The sequence below is a fragment of the Falco biarmicus genome, chromosome 16 (genome assembly GCF_023638135.1).
Source record: "Falco biarmicus isolate bFalBia1 chromosome 16, bFalBia1.pri, whole genome shotgun sequence".
NCBI classification, from domain to species: Eukaryota; Metazoa; Chordata; class Aves; order Falconiformes; family Falconidae; genus Falco; species Falco biarmicus.
Genome location: NC_079303.1, coordinates 2,650,037 through 2,662,688, shown reverse-complemented (window position 1 = coordinate 2,662,688; position 12,652 = coordinate 2,650,037). Strand labels below are relative to the sequence as shown.

Here is a 12,652-nt window from a genome sequence, read left to right as displayed (position 1 = left end):
ACGTGCTGGTGGAAGACTACTTGATAACATGGTGATTGGTAGCAGCGGCACAGAAGACTTTACTTTTGACTCTTCTTGGCCCTCTCAAGAACTTTAAAATGCAGCCTGAACAGTGCAAAGAGGTGGATGTGGCATAAAACATCAGTCAGGTTTTATAGTTCAGCAGAACCTTTTATCCAGGCGTGGAGGGAGAGCCAGGGCTGGGTTTGTCCTTGTCCTGATTGATTAGCAGTGCTGGTGAAGGGAAAGGTCTGAAGCTTTGTCTTAGGTGTTTCCTGAGCTCTATGTAGAAGACAGTGTATATAATTTTCAGCCAGTTTACTTGGGATATTTGTCAGTGGTTCCTTATCTGCTTCCTCTTCTGTTTGCAGAGATTTACCTCTTTCATGGTACAGAGGGGAATTCCCTTTTTGGTTTTTGTTTTGTTTTGTTTTTTTTTTAAAGGAAATTAAGATTATGCAATTGCATGGTTCATCTGTCAGCTCTGCTGCTGCTTCATCTTCCCACGCTGATTTTTGCACCGGTTTCATGACAAGATGATCTCTCCCCTGCCCAGGTGGCATCTTGGTGCCATGACTGGACAGCAGAGAACCTCCTTCGGGTGGGCAGAGGCATGCGAGTGCTGCAGCCGCTGGTGTTAAAACACCAGACGTCAGAGCCGTGTAGGAGCCAGACCACCCTGGTCCCTGCAGCACCTTGTTGGAGAGGGCTGCAACTCAGCGGCTTTCCTGAAAATGGCCCGTATCCATCCTCCTTTCCAAGCAGGAGCTGCAGGTATATCCAGGCAGTTGCTGTGTCCCCTCCTGCAGCAGTGCTGGAAGCTGATAGTCACCCTGCTTCTCCCTGGAGGTAACTGTGTTTCAGTGACAACCTGTTCATCACGTGTGTAATCCCTGATACGCTGCTGCAGTTTTGTGTTGAAATCTGGTGGCTGTGACACCCAGACGTGAGGCTGAGCTGCTCTGGGGAAGGGTCAGCAGTCTTTTTTTTTTTTCCCCCCCAGCCTGGAATTTAAAACTGAACCAAAAGAAACAAAAACATTCTTTCTTGGCTGTTTTTTGCCAACAATCTTTTAATCATAATAAGAGAATAGTGTTCTCCCTTGGATAGTCTGGTGGCTGCCAGGTCCCTGTCAGCTGGGGAGACCAGGGCTACATGAAGATGAATTTGCTGGAGGGCTGAGGTGTTGCTTTATGGTTGGACCCCCTTCACAGACCTAATAAATCACATTTGCCACATCAGCAGTAGCAGCCAGTGTCAGTCTGAGCAGCTTTCCTCCGAGAAGCGGATAATCCAGATGACCATGCTCTCCGCCATCTGAGCTGCAAGTTCAGCTCAGCTTCAGGAGGAGCCCTGGGAAGGGGTCGTCGCAGTAGGCTGCTGCAGCGCCGGTGGGCCCTTGCTGGAAGGAGACAGGAGGGGCAAAGCCAGAGCCCGCAGCCCCTTGCTGCCGCTCACCTCTCTGGGCTGGAGATCTCTCGGCAGGGCCTCCTTCATCCCTGCTGAACAGGTCTGTGCATGGGGAGCTGGGCTGCTTTTGCTTGTTTGAGGCCCTACCTCGATTGCCGTTGTGATTTGGATGCTCCTAGGTTAAAAATACGAATACGTTGAGATCCCTGTGTGCGTTTAGTAAGTGCTTTTAGAGGTTCTTTGAACAGGATAGTTTGCAAAGAGGGGCATTGCCTCTTATCGAACCCCTCAGCACATGTGTGTGTGAGGGGACAGGGGAGCTTTTGAGCAGAAAAGTTCTATTCCGGTTTGGGGAACCAATGCGATGGTGTCCTTAGGTCTGTGTCCCCCACAGAGCAAGTCACAGCAGCCATGGACCTGCCAGGACACTAGAGCAGAGGCTACAGAGCCTGATCTGCTGCCTCCCTGGTGCCAGGCTGCTGCTCTCTGAGGTGGAAGCAGGGTCTCTGTGGGGATGGGGCCAGCAGGACCAGGTTGTGTTGATGGCACAGGTGTATGCAGAGGTGTCCTTCCTTCACCCCCCTGGTTTTGTACACTGCTCAGCATCATGCTTTGAAGGTGCTTTTACTTCCCTGCCCCACGACAGGAGCCTTGCCTGCAGGCTGCATTGAAGAGACACCTTGTACTTGGCTGGAAAAAACACTCCAACAATAAAATATACAGCTTAGACCTGTATGCCCAAGCAGACCCTGCAGGCATGGGGACATCCTCGAGGAGGGGAGTGGTATTGGGGCGGTGGGGCACTGGCCTCCAGCTGCAGAGTCTGAGCCCAAAGGAAGGGTCTTCTCACCTGCTCGGATCTCCCCTTTCTGAAACAAAGAGGCGCCTGGAGGTGAGTTAGCCCAGTGATGGGAATGGCGGTGCCAATGCAAACCTGACTTCATGCTGGGAGAATTCATCTGTTTCCAGGTATCAGCCAGCTGGGAAAGCGCTGGGGGTAAGGGGCAGGGAGGGAGGAAGCTGGGCTGCTCGAGGTTCTCGCTGCTGCACAGCACCCGGGCTCGGCTGCCTCCAGATGCTGTGTGGACGTACTCGCCTGCAGGGATGGATCCGGCCCTGCCGTCAGTCCTCAGCATCCTCTCGCAGCTTGGCCCAGGTGACCTGCTTGCTCCGGGAGGCGCATCTGGGCATGTCCTTCTCCACAAAGGAGCAGCGGTGGTCAGCCCTTGCGCCTGGCAACTCATGGGGGTGGACAGAAAACTAATAGGGCTGGAGAAGAGAGGAAATCCCGGAGGAGATATTTTTAAGGAAAGGCAGATGATGGCAGTGCCAGTCTGCCTTTCGGCATGTCCTGTGTCTTCCCAGTGCTGCCATTGTGAACTTATGATGTGCTAATTGTCATTAATTGGTGCTAATCATGCATTTGTTAGTACATGTGTTACAGGGAAGACAGCATGGGAATTTGGGGCTGTCTTTCCCCTCAGATGACTCACGAATTCTCAGCAGCTCTGCTGCTGGGTCGGGTCCGGGCAGGAAGCCTTTGTCGCAAAAGCCAAAACCCCATCCCTGAAGCTTCAAGGACATTTGAAATTCTGACCTGGTGGGGACCATTGTTGATGGCCACATCCAAAGCCTCATCCCGCAGTGGGCACAGTGGCCCAGCGCAGCTCCTGCTTCAGCGCTGCAAATGGGCTCTCTCAGCCCTCCCTGGGGCCGCATCCTGCACTCTGGCTCTCGGCAGATGGGCATGAGGCTGGGCCAGCCCTGCCCGGGGCTGGGAGATGCCATTTGCTGGCTGACCGCTCAGGGTCTAAGAGATTTGCAGACCCCAGGGACCTGGTGGTACATCAGAGTCCCTGGGTATGGGGGGGCTAAGAGCAGCTGCCTGCCTGCAGCCTGGTCCTCTGTAGTGCTGAGCATTGAGTCAGACTCCACATAAGCTCATTAGGGGAAGAAAGCGGCTTTGGAGGATGTTACAGATTTGAGCAAAGGGATTGGGCAGAGGAAGGGGCAGTGGGGGTGATGGCTGGGGGGAAAACGGGGCAGGAGGTTTGGGAGTCCTGGGCAGAGCGGCTTCCCTGCATCATCAAATACAATGCTACAGGGGCTCCTCGTCAGCCATCCTGGTTTAGCCTGGTGCTGTACCCCTCATGAAGGCATGGGGGTCCCCCCCATCTCTGTGGAGGTCCTGAGTGCCACTGCTCTGCCCCGAGCCTCCTGCCAGGGGGATGCTGAGGCTCTGGTCTGCTCCATTCTGCAGACACCAGGCAAGGAGGGAGCAGTCGTGCTCTCTCCCAGCTCTGGGTGATAGCTGTCACCTCCAAAGAGTGGGTGCAGGATCTGGCCCCGCACCGAAAGCAGAGGTCGCCTGGCCACCTGCAAACCACTTGGCCCGCCCCAGCCCCATGCAGGGAGCTCCCAGCCGCTCTTGTGCATGTCCTTTAAAGGCCTTCTCGCATCGAGCTCTTCCCTGGCAGCTCCTTCTGCCGCAGATGCGGTTGCTTTCCCCTCCGGGGAGACTCTGCTGCTGGCAGCTTGCACCATGCGGGGCCCTGGCACCCCCCAACCCACCAGGAGACCGCTTCCCCTGACCCCCCTCCTGGGTCTGCCGGGGACCCGACAGCGCTGAGTGCTGGGTCCGAGCTGGGTGGCCCCAGCATCTGCCTTCGGCTGCTTGAGACAAGTTCAGGCAGGTAATGACCCGGGGAGTGTTTGGTAAAGTCACCGAGCCGAGGGAAAGCGCTCGGTCTGGCTTCCCGGGGGGTTATTGATGCCACACCGGGCAAACAAGCTGCGTGCCTCTCTACTTCCATCCATAAAACAAGGATAAGGGGTGTCTGTAAGGCTGCCTGAGCTGTGGTGAATCGGCAGGCTGCAGGGTCTGCTGTGACTGCTACAGAGCCAGTGCTTTGCAGTGGGGACCAGACCTCGGGAGAGCTCTGATACTCACTGATGTGATGAGTCTGGCTGACCCCCGGTGCCCGGGAGCTCCTGAGCCCCTGGGCAGGGGTGTCAGGGACAATTTCCAGCGTATAGGCACGAAATGGGTTTGTTTTGACAGATGCCAAGTGCTGCTGGCTCTTACACCTTCATCAGGGCTGAGCAGGCTCTGGGAGATGGGTGATGGCCTCACTCGGTGTGGGGGCAAGATGGGGTGATGGTCCCGCTCAGTGCTGGGGTGACCTAGACTGAGCTTGGCCAAGGCTTTGCACAGGCACGTGGGTTCAAACCATCCCTGCTGTCTGTCCCTTTAAATCTCTGCTGTATTTCTTGTCCTGGCCAAAAAAAAATATTTCCTTCTGCCCCATATCTGCATGTCCATGGGCACAGCTCCTGAGGAGACACGTCCTACAGGAGAGTCCCTTCTGTGCAGATAGTTTACCCTGGGCTGGGAGGGGGACTCTGGGCTTCTACTGGCTTTCTCTGATTTTTAAATATTGCAAAACCGCTTGAAAGAGACATCCCAGCTCCCTTAGACTTGGGAATTTCTTCTTTTTGTCTACCTGGGAGCCAGCCTGGCAGGGGGATGCTTGGGGACTGAACTGTCCGCTGCCTGGGGTACAGCAGGTTGCTCACACTCTGCACTGGGTGCTTGCACCGGTAGGTGGGTGCAAACGTATCTCCCCCCGCGGAGATGACCCACATCGTGAGCCCCAAGTGAGGATTGCCCGGTGGGAGGGGAACGGGGGCGATGTGCAGGAAAGTCCACCCTCAGTGCTGCACAGAATTGGGGCTTGTATTAAATTCCTTGTCTGCCTCCCTCTGTGCCCGCCCGAATCCCAGCAGCATCCTCCTGAATCGCAGTGGGCCTCCCCACCTCTTTTCCCACAGATGCCTCCATGCTAAGTAGAGGAGCTCGGAGCTCCTTCTGGGTGAGAAAATGCTTTAAAAATATAACATTTAGAGGCGTTCTCCCATCTGCGCGCAGCTAATATGTGTCTCTCATGATAGGTGTGCTGGTCCTGGAGCCTCCGCGCTTTGCAAATGATGCCGCTCGAAGGGACCTCGCTGGGAGAGGGGGAAGAGGAGGCACAGGGACTCACCCAGGGGTGCCGGCGGCGGCAGCGGCAGAGGACAAGCTGCCGCCCCAGCCCCTCACCTCGGAGGTATGTGCACGAAAGGCTTGCCCTGCAGCTCTTGGGGTGCTGGCAAGCATGGGACAGGGACAGCGGTGCCAGGCAAGTGGGCGTGCTGGCTGGAGCATCCAAGGCACCAAGCATCATTTCGGCACAGCAGCCCCTTCTGCTGCAGCCACGGCCCCTGGGGAACGACCCCCCAGGCTTGTAGGGAGGAGAGGGAAAAGCCCTGCTGTAGTGCTTTCTAGGGCCGGGAGCAAAGTTTGGGGGTTCAAACGCTTTCCCGGTCGGGTGCTGGGCTCCAGCACAAGGCTGCAGAGGGCTGTTTGCACGGCAGCCCCTCTATCCCCACGCACAGGTGACCCGCCATCCCCGCTGTGCTCCAGCATCCCCAGCCCCACTGAGCAGGGATACCGCAAAGCTGCCAGGTTCCTTGTCCCCAGAACAGGGTTTTGGGGTGGCAAGGGAATGCCGGTGTACTTTTTTGGGGGGGCAAAAGTGCGTGCCAAGGCCTGCCATCCCCGCAGCGGTGACGTGAGATGGCGCCCGGGCTCTGCCGGCAGCCGTGTTTGTTGTGGTGCCTGGGAAGCGGCCGGCTCGCAGCGAGGTCCGCTTAGCAGCCGGGTCGGGGGGGCTGGGGGGGGGGGGAAATAAAAATAATGTACTGAGGAAAAGCACGGCCGTGGGCCGGTGACTCATTGCTGGCTGGAAGCAGCTTCGGCGGGCTCCTCGGTGGCGGCTCTGCGGCGGCTGCAGGAGCGGAGGGGGCTGCTGCGCCCGTGCCAGGCAGAGCGGGGACAGGGACGGAGCAGGCTGCAGAGGATGCTCGGAAAGGACCCAGGTCCAGAGCAGCATCCCCCATCGAGGGATGCCGTGGCGGCTGGGGGAGGGCGGAGGGGGTGGGATGCTGCTTCTGCTGCCAGAGTTTCTTTGGGGTTTACCCAGGCTTCTCTCCGCAGGGAGCAGCGGGCAGAGCTGGCCAGGCTCCTGCCGTCTCCGGATGAAGGTAAGGACAGCCTAGGGTGGGGATGGGGGGAAAGGGCTGGGGTTCGCTCCCTCCCTGAGCAGCATTGCACGGGTCCAGCAGGAGGGTGTCCCCTGGCCTGGCAGCACCTGTCTGCCACCTCGCAGCCCTTCCAGCCCTGGGACCCCAGCCCCATCCTCTGGATCTGCCTTGCCAGCTGCAACCCACCCGCTGCACCACATCCCTTGCCCTCCTCCCCCTGCCCTGGCCCAGCCTAGCTGCAGCTCCCTGAACCCTGCAGGGGTATTTTGGGGGGCACTTGCCAGCCCATGCCCCCTAAGGAGCCTGCAGAAATGCCAGCAGTATTTTCGGGGGTCTCCCCTGAAGTGGTGTCAGGCTGGGGAGGGGACGCTGCTGCCGGCTCCCACCACTCTTTCTGTCCCCAGGGAGGATGAGCAGTCCCCAGGGACACCCAGATGGGGTTTTGGCCAGGAGTGAGAAGAGCATGGAGTGCGTCGGCAAGGTGAGAGGGAGGGGAGGGTGACAGGTTGGGGGGGGGGCCTTCCCTCGTTAGCCCCTTGGCTTGGCTAGACCCCCAGCCTCTCGGTGCTGCTCTTTTCGGGAGCCTTCCAGCGCCAGGGAGGGGTTTGCTCAGACGTGCCCATGTGCCCCCCAGGTGCCAGGCACGGACAGCCAGGAGCTGGCTGTGCGCACCCGGGACAGCGATGGGACCAAGGAAGGTGGGTGAGTCCCCATCCCACATCCCAGCTGGGTAAGGGAAGGCTTGAAGTAGCTGGGGATGAGCGTGGGAACAGTGTGGCCTGGTGGGGGTCATCTCCTTTGGTGGGGACATAGGGAAGGGGGCACTGGCCCAGGGGGACCTGAAGCCTCCCTGATGCTGGGGGAAGGACTGGGATGGTCCCACACCACAGGCGTCTGCTCCCTACTGGGATGGGAGGGCAGAAGGAGGAGGAAAGGCCAAGGGAAAGCCTTCCCATGAGGTCTCTCCCGTGACGTTAGTGCCTCCCTGCAGGTGCCAAAACCCCGGAGGAGCCGCTGCCGAGTTTCCCCAGTGAGCTCTCGGTGCTGGACAGACTAGGCTTGCACAGGTAAGACAAGTGAGCACCTGTGTCCCTCTGGGGGTGTGGGACAGGGGGTCCCAGGGCACCATGTGGTCCAGGGATTGAGCTTTCCTCCTTTCCCACTGCACAAGAGCCACTCTCCAGGCGAGGGCCACTGGGGTTCCCACTTCTGGTGGGAGCAGACCAAGGGCATTTTCTGCATGCAGTCCCCAAGTCCCCATGGTGCCTCCACCTCTGACAGCACTTCTCTTTCTGCAGGGTGGCTTTGACAGAGCAGGATGTAGAGGTGAGGGTTGCCAGAGGCGTGGGTGGGCTGGGGGAGGGGGACAGAAGGACAGATGACTTGCTGGCTCACAGTCCTGGGGCTGTGCCCTGCTCCTGGCCACCCTCCAGGCACCGCAGTCCCCTGGCAGCTGCTGTGCAAATCCCTTTCCCAGTGATGCTGTTGGCATTTGGAGGCAGCTGCATTTCCACAGCAAGCTGAGCCTGTCCTCTGCACGCCCGGCAATCCCACAAAGTGCTCTGCAGCTTGCCGAGAGCGCCCTTAGCCAGGAAGGTGGCGGAAGCCACACTAATAAAAATAATTTTCCTGTGAGTGCCAGGGCTGAGTCAGGCTCTGCTGACAGCTGGGACCTGCAGCGAGGGCTGGCGTCTGCCTGGCGCGTGGTTTTGCCAGGAGGGCTCGGGATTTCCATGCGTTATCAGCTGCCTGGGGGACAGGTCTCGGTCAGGCTGACATCTCACAGGGACTGTCCCCAGCATGCAGCAGCCTAATGAGTGCTGGGGCAAGGCAAGTGTTAATTATCCTTAGCACTGCCCTGCTTGGTGGCATGTTAAGGGGGGGTCTGTCTGTGCCTTGGGGACAGCAGCACATGGCCCTGGTGGCTCCCCCTTCACCCTGTCCCCCACTTCTCGCCCTCCCATCCCACAGGCAGCCTTTGCCCACCTCGCCCTGGCTTTTCGCTGTGACGTGTTCACCCTGCAGCAACGGGTGCAGGTGGAGAAACGGGCACGGGATGCAGCAGAGGAAAACATCCAGGAGGAGCTGGGGCAGTGCCGGGCTGCCCTGGAGGTAGGCGGGCACCAGGGCAGGGGGCTGGCATCTGCTGTGAACATCCAGCCTTGCTCCTGGCTCCAGCAGCTCCATCCTCTCCCTCCGCAGAGGCTGGGCCCATCTTGCACTGATGCAGGCTGCAAGGAGACGCTGGAGCAGCTGCAGCGCAGCCTGGCTGTGTTGGCAGCCGCTGTCGAGCGGGCAACCAGCGCGGCAGAGAAGCTGGGGGCTGTACATCAGGTCTGTACACCTGGGATGCCCTGCCAGGGCCGGGAGCGATGGAGGGTGCTGCGGCTGGGCTTGAGGACCCACCTCTGGGCTTGCTGGGTTTTTTCTCTCGTCCTGGTGGTGCTGGCATTGACCTCATGTTTGCACGTACCAGGGTGCGAGAGATCTGCCTGCCCTTGGGAGCAGGAAGGGGATGCGTTTGCACCCCCTGGGTGGGGGCACCATGGGATGTACAGTGAGGGACTGGCAGGGACCTGGGTCCTTAGGGACCAGGAGATGGGGGGCCTGATCCCCCATCCTGCCCGGCCGCAGGAGGCCCGGATGAGCCGAGCAGCGGAGGTTATGGTCCAGCACGTGGAGAACCTGAAGCGGCACCACATGCGGGAGCACGCGGAGCTGGAGGAGATGAAGCGCCTGATCCAGCAAAACTCCCGCAATCGGCAGCTGGCGGAGACCCAGGGTGAGGTGGGCTCCGCCGCCGGGACCTGCAGAGGGTTTGCATGGGGTGACCCTGCAGGATTTGGTCCCAAACCCTCCGGGGGAGTCACTGTGATCCCACACCACAGAGCCAGTGGGTTCTGCAAGCTGGGGACCGGGGGTGGGTGACAGCTGGCACCCAGTGACAAATGCGAGAGGCCGGTGTAACAGCAGACGGGATGTGGGAGCAGGTGCTGGTGGCCGGAGAGCCATCGTCCCGTGGCCCAGCTGGGAATGTGGGGCAGGGGGGCTCGGGGCACACTAAGGGCGCTTTGTCCCTAGACGCCAAACCCCACACGTGCCACTGGCGTGCATGCAGACAGGGTCCCCCCGGCCAGGGCTGTGACTTGTCCCAAGCACATGGCCAGGACAGCTTCCGACGCGAGGGAGGTTTGCAGCTGTCTGTCCGTCAGCCTCCTCTTAATTTTTGGGGGTGATGTAAAGCTGCTTCTCTTTGCTCCCAGATGACACGGAGCCACGGCTGAGGCCTCACCCCTTGATGCGAACTTTCCAGCAGGTAACTGGTCCCAGTTCAAGAGCCCCGGAACCACCGCCTCCCCGTGCCCTGCCGCTCTCCCTTGCCCAGCGGTCCCCACGCACCCACTGGTCCCCAGATAATGCCACTCCTGCCAGCTGCTTGCTGCAGATGAATGAAATGCTGGGGTTGAGGCAAAATGTAGGGGCAGCCTCGGAAGGCTGCAGGGAGACAGGGTGCCCGGGGCTGGGGAGACAGGGTGCCCGGGTTTGGGGGCTGCTTGTCGAGGAGATCTCAGGCAGGTCCCTCTGCATTGCAGGGTCATAGCGCAAGAGCCGCAGGCTTGGCTGTTCTCTAGCACCAGTTCGAATTCGGCACTGATTCCCCTACAGCTCAAGAGGTAGGGGAGCGCTCGGGGAGGGGGGAGGGCAGCCCCAGCGGCATGGCTTGAAGCAGTAAGGACAGGTGCAAATCTCTTGGCTTTGACCTTCCCTCATCTCACCAGCTGTCTGGCTTCCCCCTTAGCGCCAGGGCCAGTGGGAGGCTGGCAGCATCCCTTCTCCTCCTCAGTGTCCCTTGCCTGTGCTGGGGAGGCGATGGGGAAGGAGGAGATGGGGAGCACGGGGAGGCGGCTGTCATGGTGCTCACCCCCAGCCCCTCCATTGCAGGGGTCTGCCCGCCGCAGAGTCAGCATCGCCGTCATCCCCAAGCAGCTCTTGGTAAGGACACACACAGGCGGGGGACGGCCAGGAGCTGTGCCCTGCTGTCGGACAGGTGTCCCCAGGCTTGGTGCTGCTGGGGGTCTGGGTCCCCACTGATGCTCCCGCCTTTGGTGCCCAGCCAGGTGCCAGCCCTGACAGCCGAACAGCCCTGGCTGGCGAGCCAGAGAGGGAGCGGGTCCCGCGCTGGCCCAGCACCCAGAGGTAACCGCGCTGGGCAGCGGGGAGGCCACGGCACTGGCTGCCTCTGGCCCGCGGGGGACAGCACAGAACCCCATCCTCTCCCACCCCAGGAGTGAGCTGGAGCAGCCAGGCCAGGGCAGCGCCGTGACCAGGGAACCGGTGGCTGAGGCAGGCGGCAGAGGCTCAAGTACAGGGGACGAGGAGCCGGAGCAGCTTGGGCTGACGTGAGCAGCACCCTGCGTGTGCCCAGCATCCCCGCCCCCACCCCCCCGGCTTCTGGACCCTCTGTAGCCAGCACGTGGGAAATGGGCTGGGGGATTTGGTGATGGAAGGCTGGGGTGTTGCTTGGCTGCCCCAGCTTGACCCTGCTCTGCCTCAGTTTCCCTCATGCATTGTGGGGTCACTCGTGCCCTCCCTGGGCTTGTTGCATTTGGGTTTGCAAAAGGGTCAGTGAGGTCTGGGGTTGTTAAACACCCCCCTCATCCCCAGCTGGGGCGGAGGTGGGATTCGCTGTCTTGCCCTGGGTGACGAGTGTCCCCTATCACCTTCTTCCCAGATCCAAAGGGTCCCCAGCGGAGCTGTGGCGGCCGTGGCTCTTCCTCCCGCAGCACTACTGGGTTTTCTTCTGGCTGTTTCTCCTGAGCATCGCCTTCCTCCTTCTTATCCGTGTCCTGGAGCTGCAGCGGCTGCAGCCTGCAGCATCATCCAAGGCCTAGCCGGAGCGGGAAGGGGGAGGCAGCTGGGAGGCACCCACTCTCCGTTGCTGCTCCTTCCCTGCACCGTAAAACACCAAAACCCTAGAATAATAAAATTGGAGGAAAAATGGGGGAATTGTGATGCTGGAGAGCAGGGGGAACATCCTGTGGTGGGACCTAAAGTTTGGTTTGCACCTCCTTACAGGTGTGAAGGGCTCCGGGAGCTGCAGCAGCCCTCATCAGTGCTATGAGTTTGCCTGTTCTCCGGGCACGCAGAGGGGTGCAGGGATGCCACCGCATGTCCCCCTGTGCCGAGGACAGAGACTGGGCTGTCCGCGGCCGGTGGGTCTGTGTTAGAGCCGTGTCCCACTGTGCTGGCCAGGTGCCCTCCACCACGGCACATCCTCGTCCCTGCTGCCTGGGGAGCTGTAATTAAGATCTAATGCTCATTTGCTGCTTCCCCCGGGGGACGAAGCTGGGGCTGGAAGGAGCAGGTCAGCGTTCAGACTTTCCCATGGCACCACAAAGGGCTCACAAACAGAGCGAGCTGTTCCTGACTGCTCCGGCGCCTGGGAAAATTGCCTGGTTTGACGCAGACACCCGGTTTCCGCGTCCGCCCCGGCCTCTGGTGGCCCCAAAACATGGGTGGGCTCCCTTGCACCCACACCCAGCAGCTTTGCAGGGGGCTGGCGAGCTTCAAACACCCCGGCTGAACTGCAGGGAAGGGGGGACATGGTGGGGGGGGGGGGAGGTCTGCACCAGGACCCCCAGGAAGAAGCCAGAGGGGACCACGGGAAGGAGGGATGGAGGTGCTGGGCTGGCTGCCCCTGCTCAGCACCGCTGCCACCAGTGCCACGGGTGACTCAGAAGCAGGCGACGTAACCCCCGCCTCGTACGCCAGCTTGCCCCGTGTCCCTGAGTCACCGTCCCCAGCCTTGTAGCAGGTTGTCCCTGTGCATCACCGGCCCCACCAGCCCCTTAGGGCGCTGTGACACCCACCGTGGCACGTGGCAAGCGGCCAGCAGCACCCTGAGGACCCCACCACAACCAGCACCCAGCCGGGAGGGACCCTCCGTGACCCCAGCGACTCCATCCTCCGCCCCAAGGTACCTTCACCCCACTGGGGTCATTCCCACCCAGGGGACCCAGGTGGAAACATCATCCCAAAAGGGGGAGGCAGGGCTGGCACTGGGGGGGTGCAGCTGCCTCCTGGCCTCTATTTCTGGCTGCGGAAGTGCAGCGCAGCAGCCACAGCCGGGGCGGAAAGCGAAGCGGAGTCGTTTCATCAC

General features: G+C 60.4%; 1 protein-coding gene across 4 annotated transcripts; it reads left to right on the top strand.

Annotated features, from left to right (window-relative positions):
* The first annotated feature begins 1,295 nt into the window (after positions 1 to 1,295).
* Positions 1,296 to 12,049, top strand: LOC130159971 (inositol 1,4,5-triphosphate receptor associated 2-like). 4 transcript variants are annotated; one of them, XR_008825900.1, is made up of 16 exons: positions 1,300 to 1,510; positions 5,242 to 5,282; positions 5,362 to 5,516; positions 6,446 to 6,492; positions 6,897 to 6,973; positions 7,127 to 7,190; positions 7,484 to 7,559; positions 7,791 to 7,818; positions 8,464 to 8,604; positions 8,695 to 8,826; positions 9,127 to 9,274; positions 9,756 to 9,808; positions 10,435 to 10,485; positions 10,611 to 10,689; positions 10,779 to 10,892; positions 11,225 to 11,363. XR_008825900.1 is itself a non-coding variant. In XM_056362074.1 (16 exons), exons 2-16 carry the CDS (start codon positions 5,250 to 5,252, stop codon positions 11,382 to 11,384), a joined length of 1,362 nt encoding a protein of 453 aa, XP_056218049.1. In that variant the 5' UTR covers positions 1,302 to 1,510; positions 5,242 to 5,249; the 3' UTR covers positions 11,385 to 11,488. The 4 variants fall into 4 exon arrangements, 3 of the variants coding, with proteins under 3 accessions (XP_056218050.1, XP_056218049.1, XP_056218051.1); XM_056362074.1 differs by having other exon boundaries at positions 1,302 to 1,510; positions 10,607 to 10,689; positions 11,225 to 11,488; XM_056362076.1 differs by lacking the exon at positions 5,242 to 5,282 and having other exon boundaries at positions 1,304 to 1,510; positions 10,607 to 10,689; positions 11,225 to 11,488.
* Positions 12,050 to 12,652: the final 603 nt, after the last annotated feature.

Bases quoted from the DNA above. Each gene is read 5' to 3' on its own strand.
- LOC130159971 (XM_056362074.1), top strand. From the start codon at position 5,250: ATGCTAAGTAGAGGAGCTCGGAGCTCCTTCTGG. The intron at 7,191-7,483 runs GTGGGTGAGTCC...GCCTCCCTGCAG, and splicing joins CAGCGATGGGACCAAGGAAG to GTGCCAAAACCCCGGAGGAG. The intron at 8,827-9,126 runs GTCTGTACACCT...GCCCGGCCGCAG, and splicing joins AGCTGGGGGCTGTACATCAG to GAGGCCCGGATGAGCCGAGC.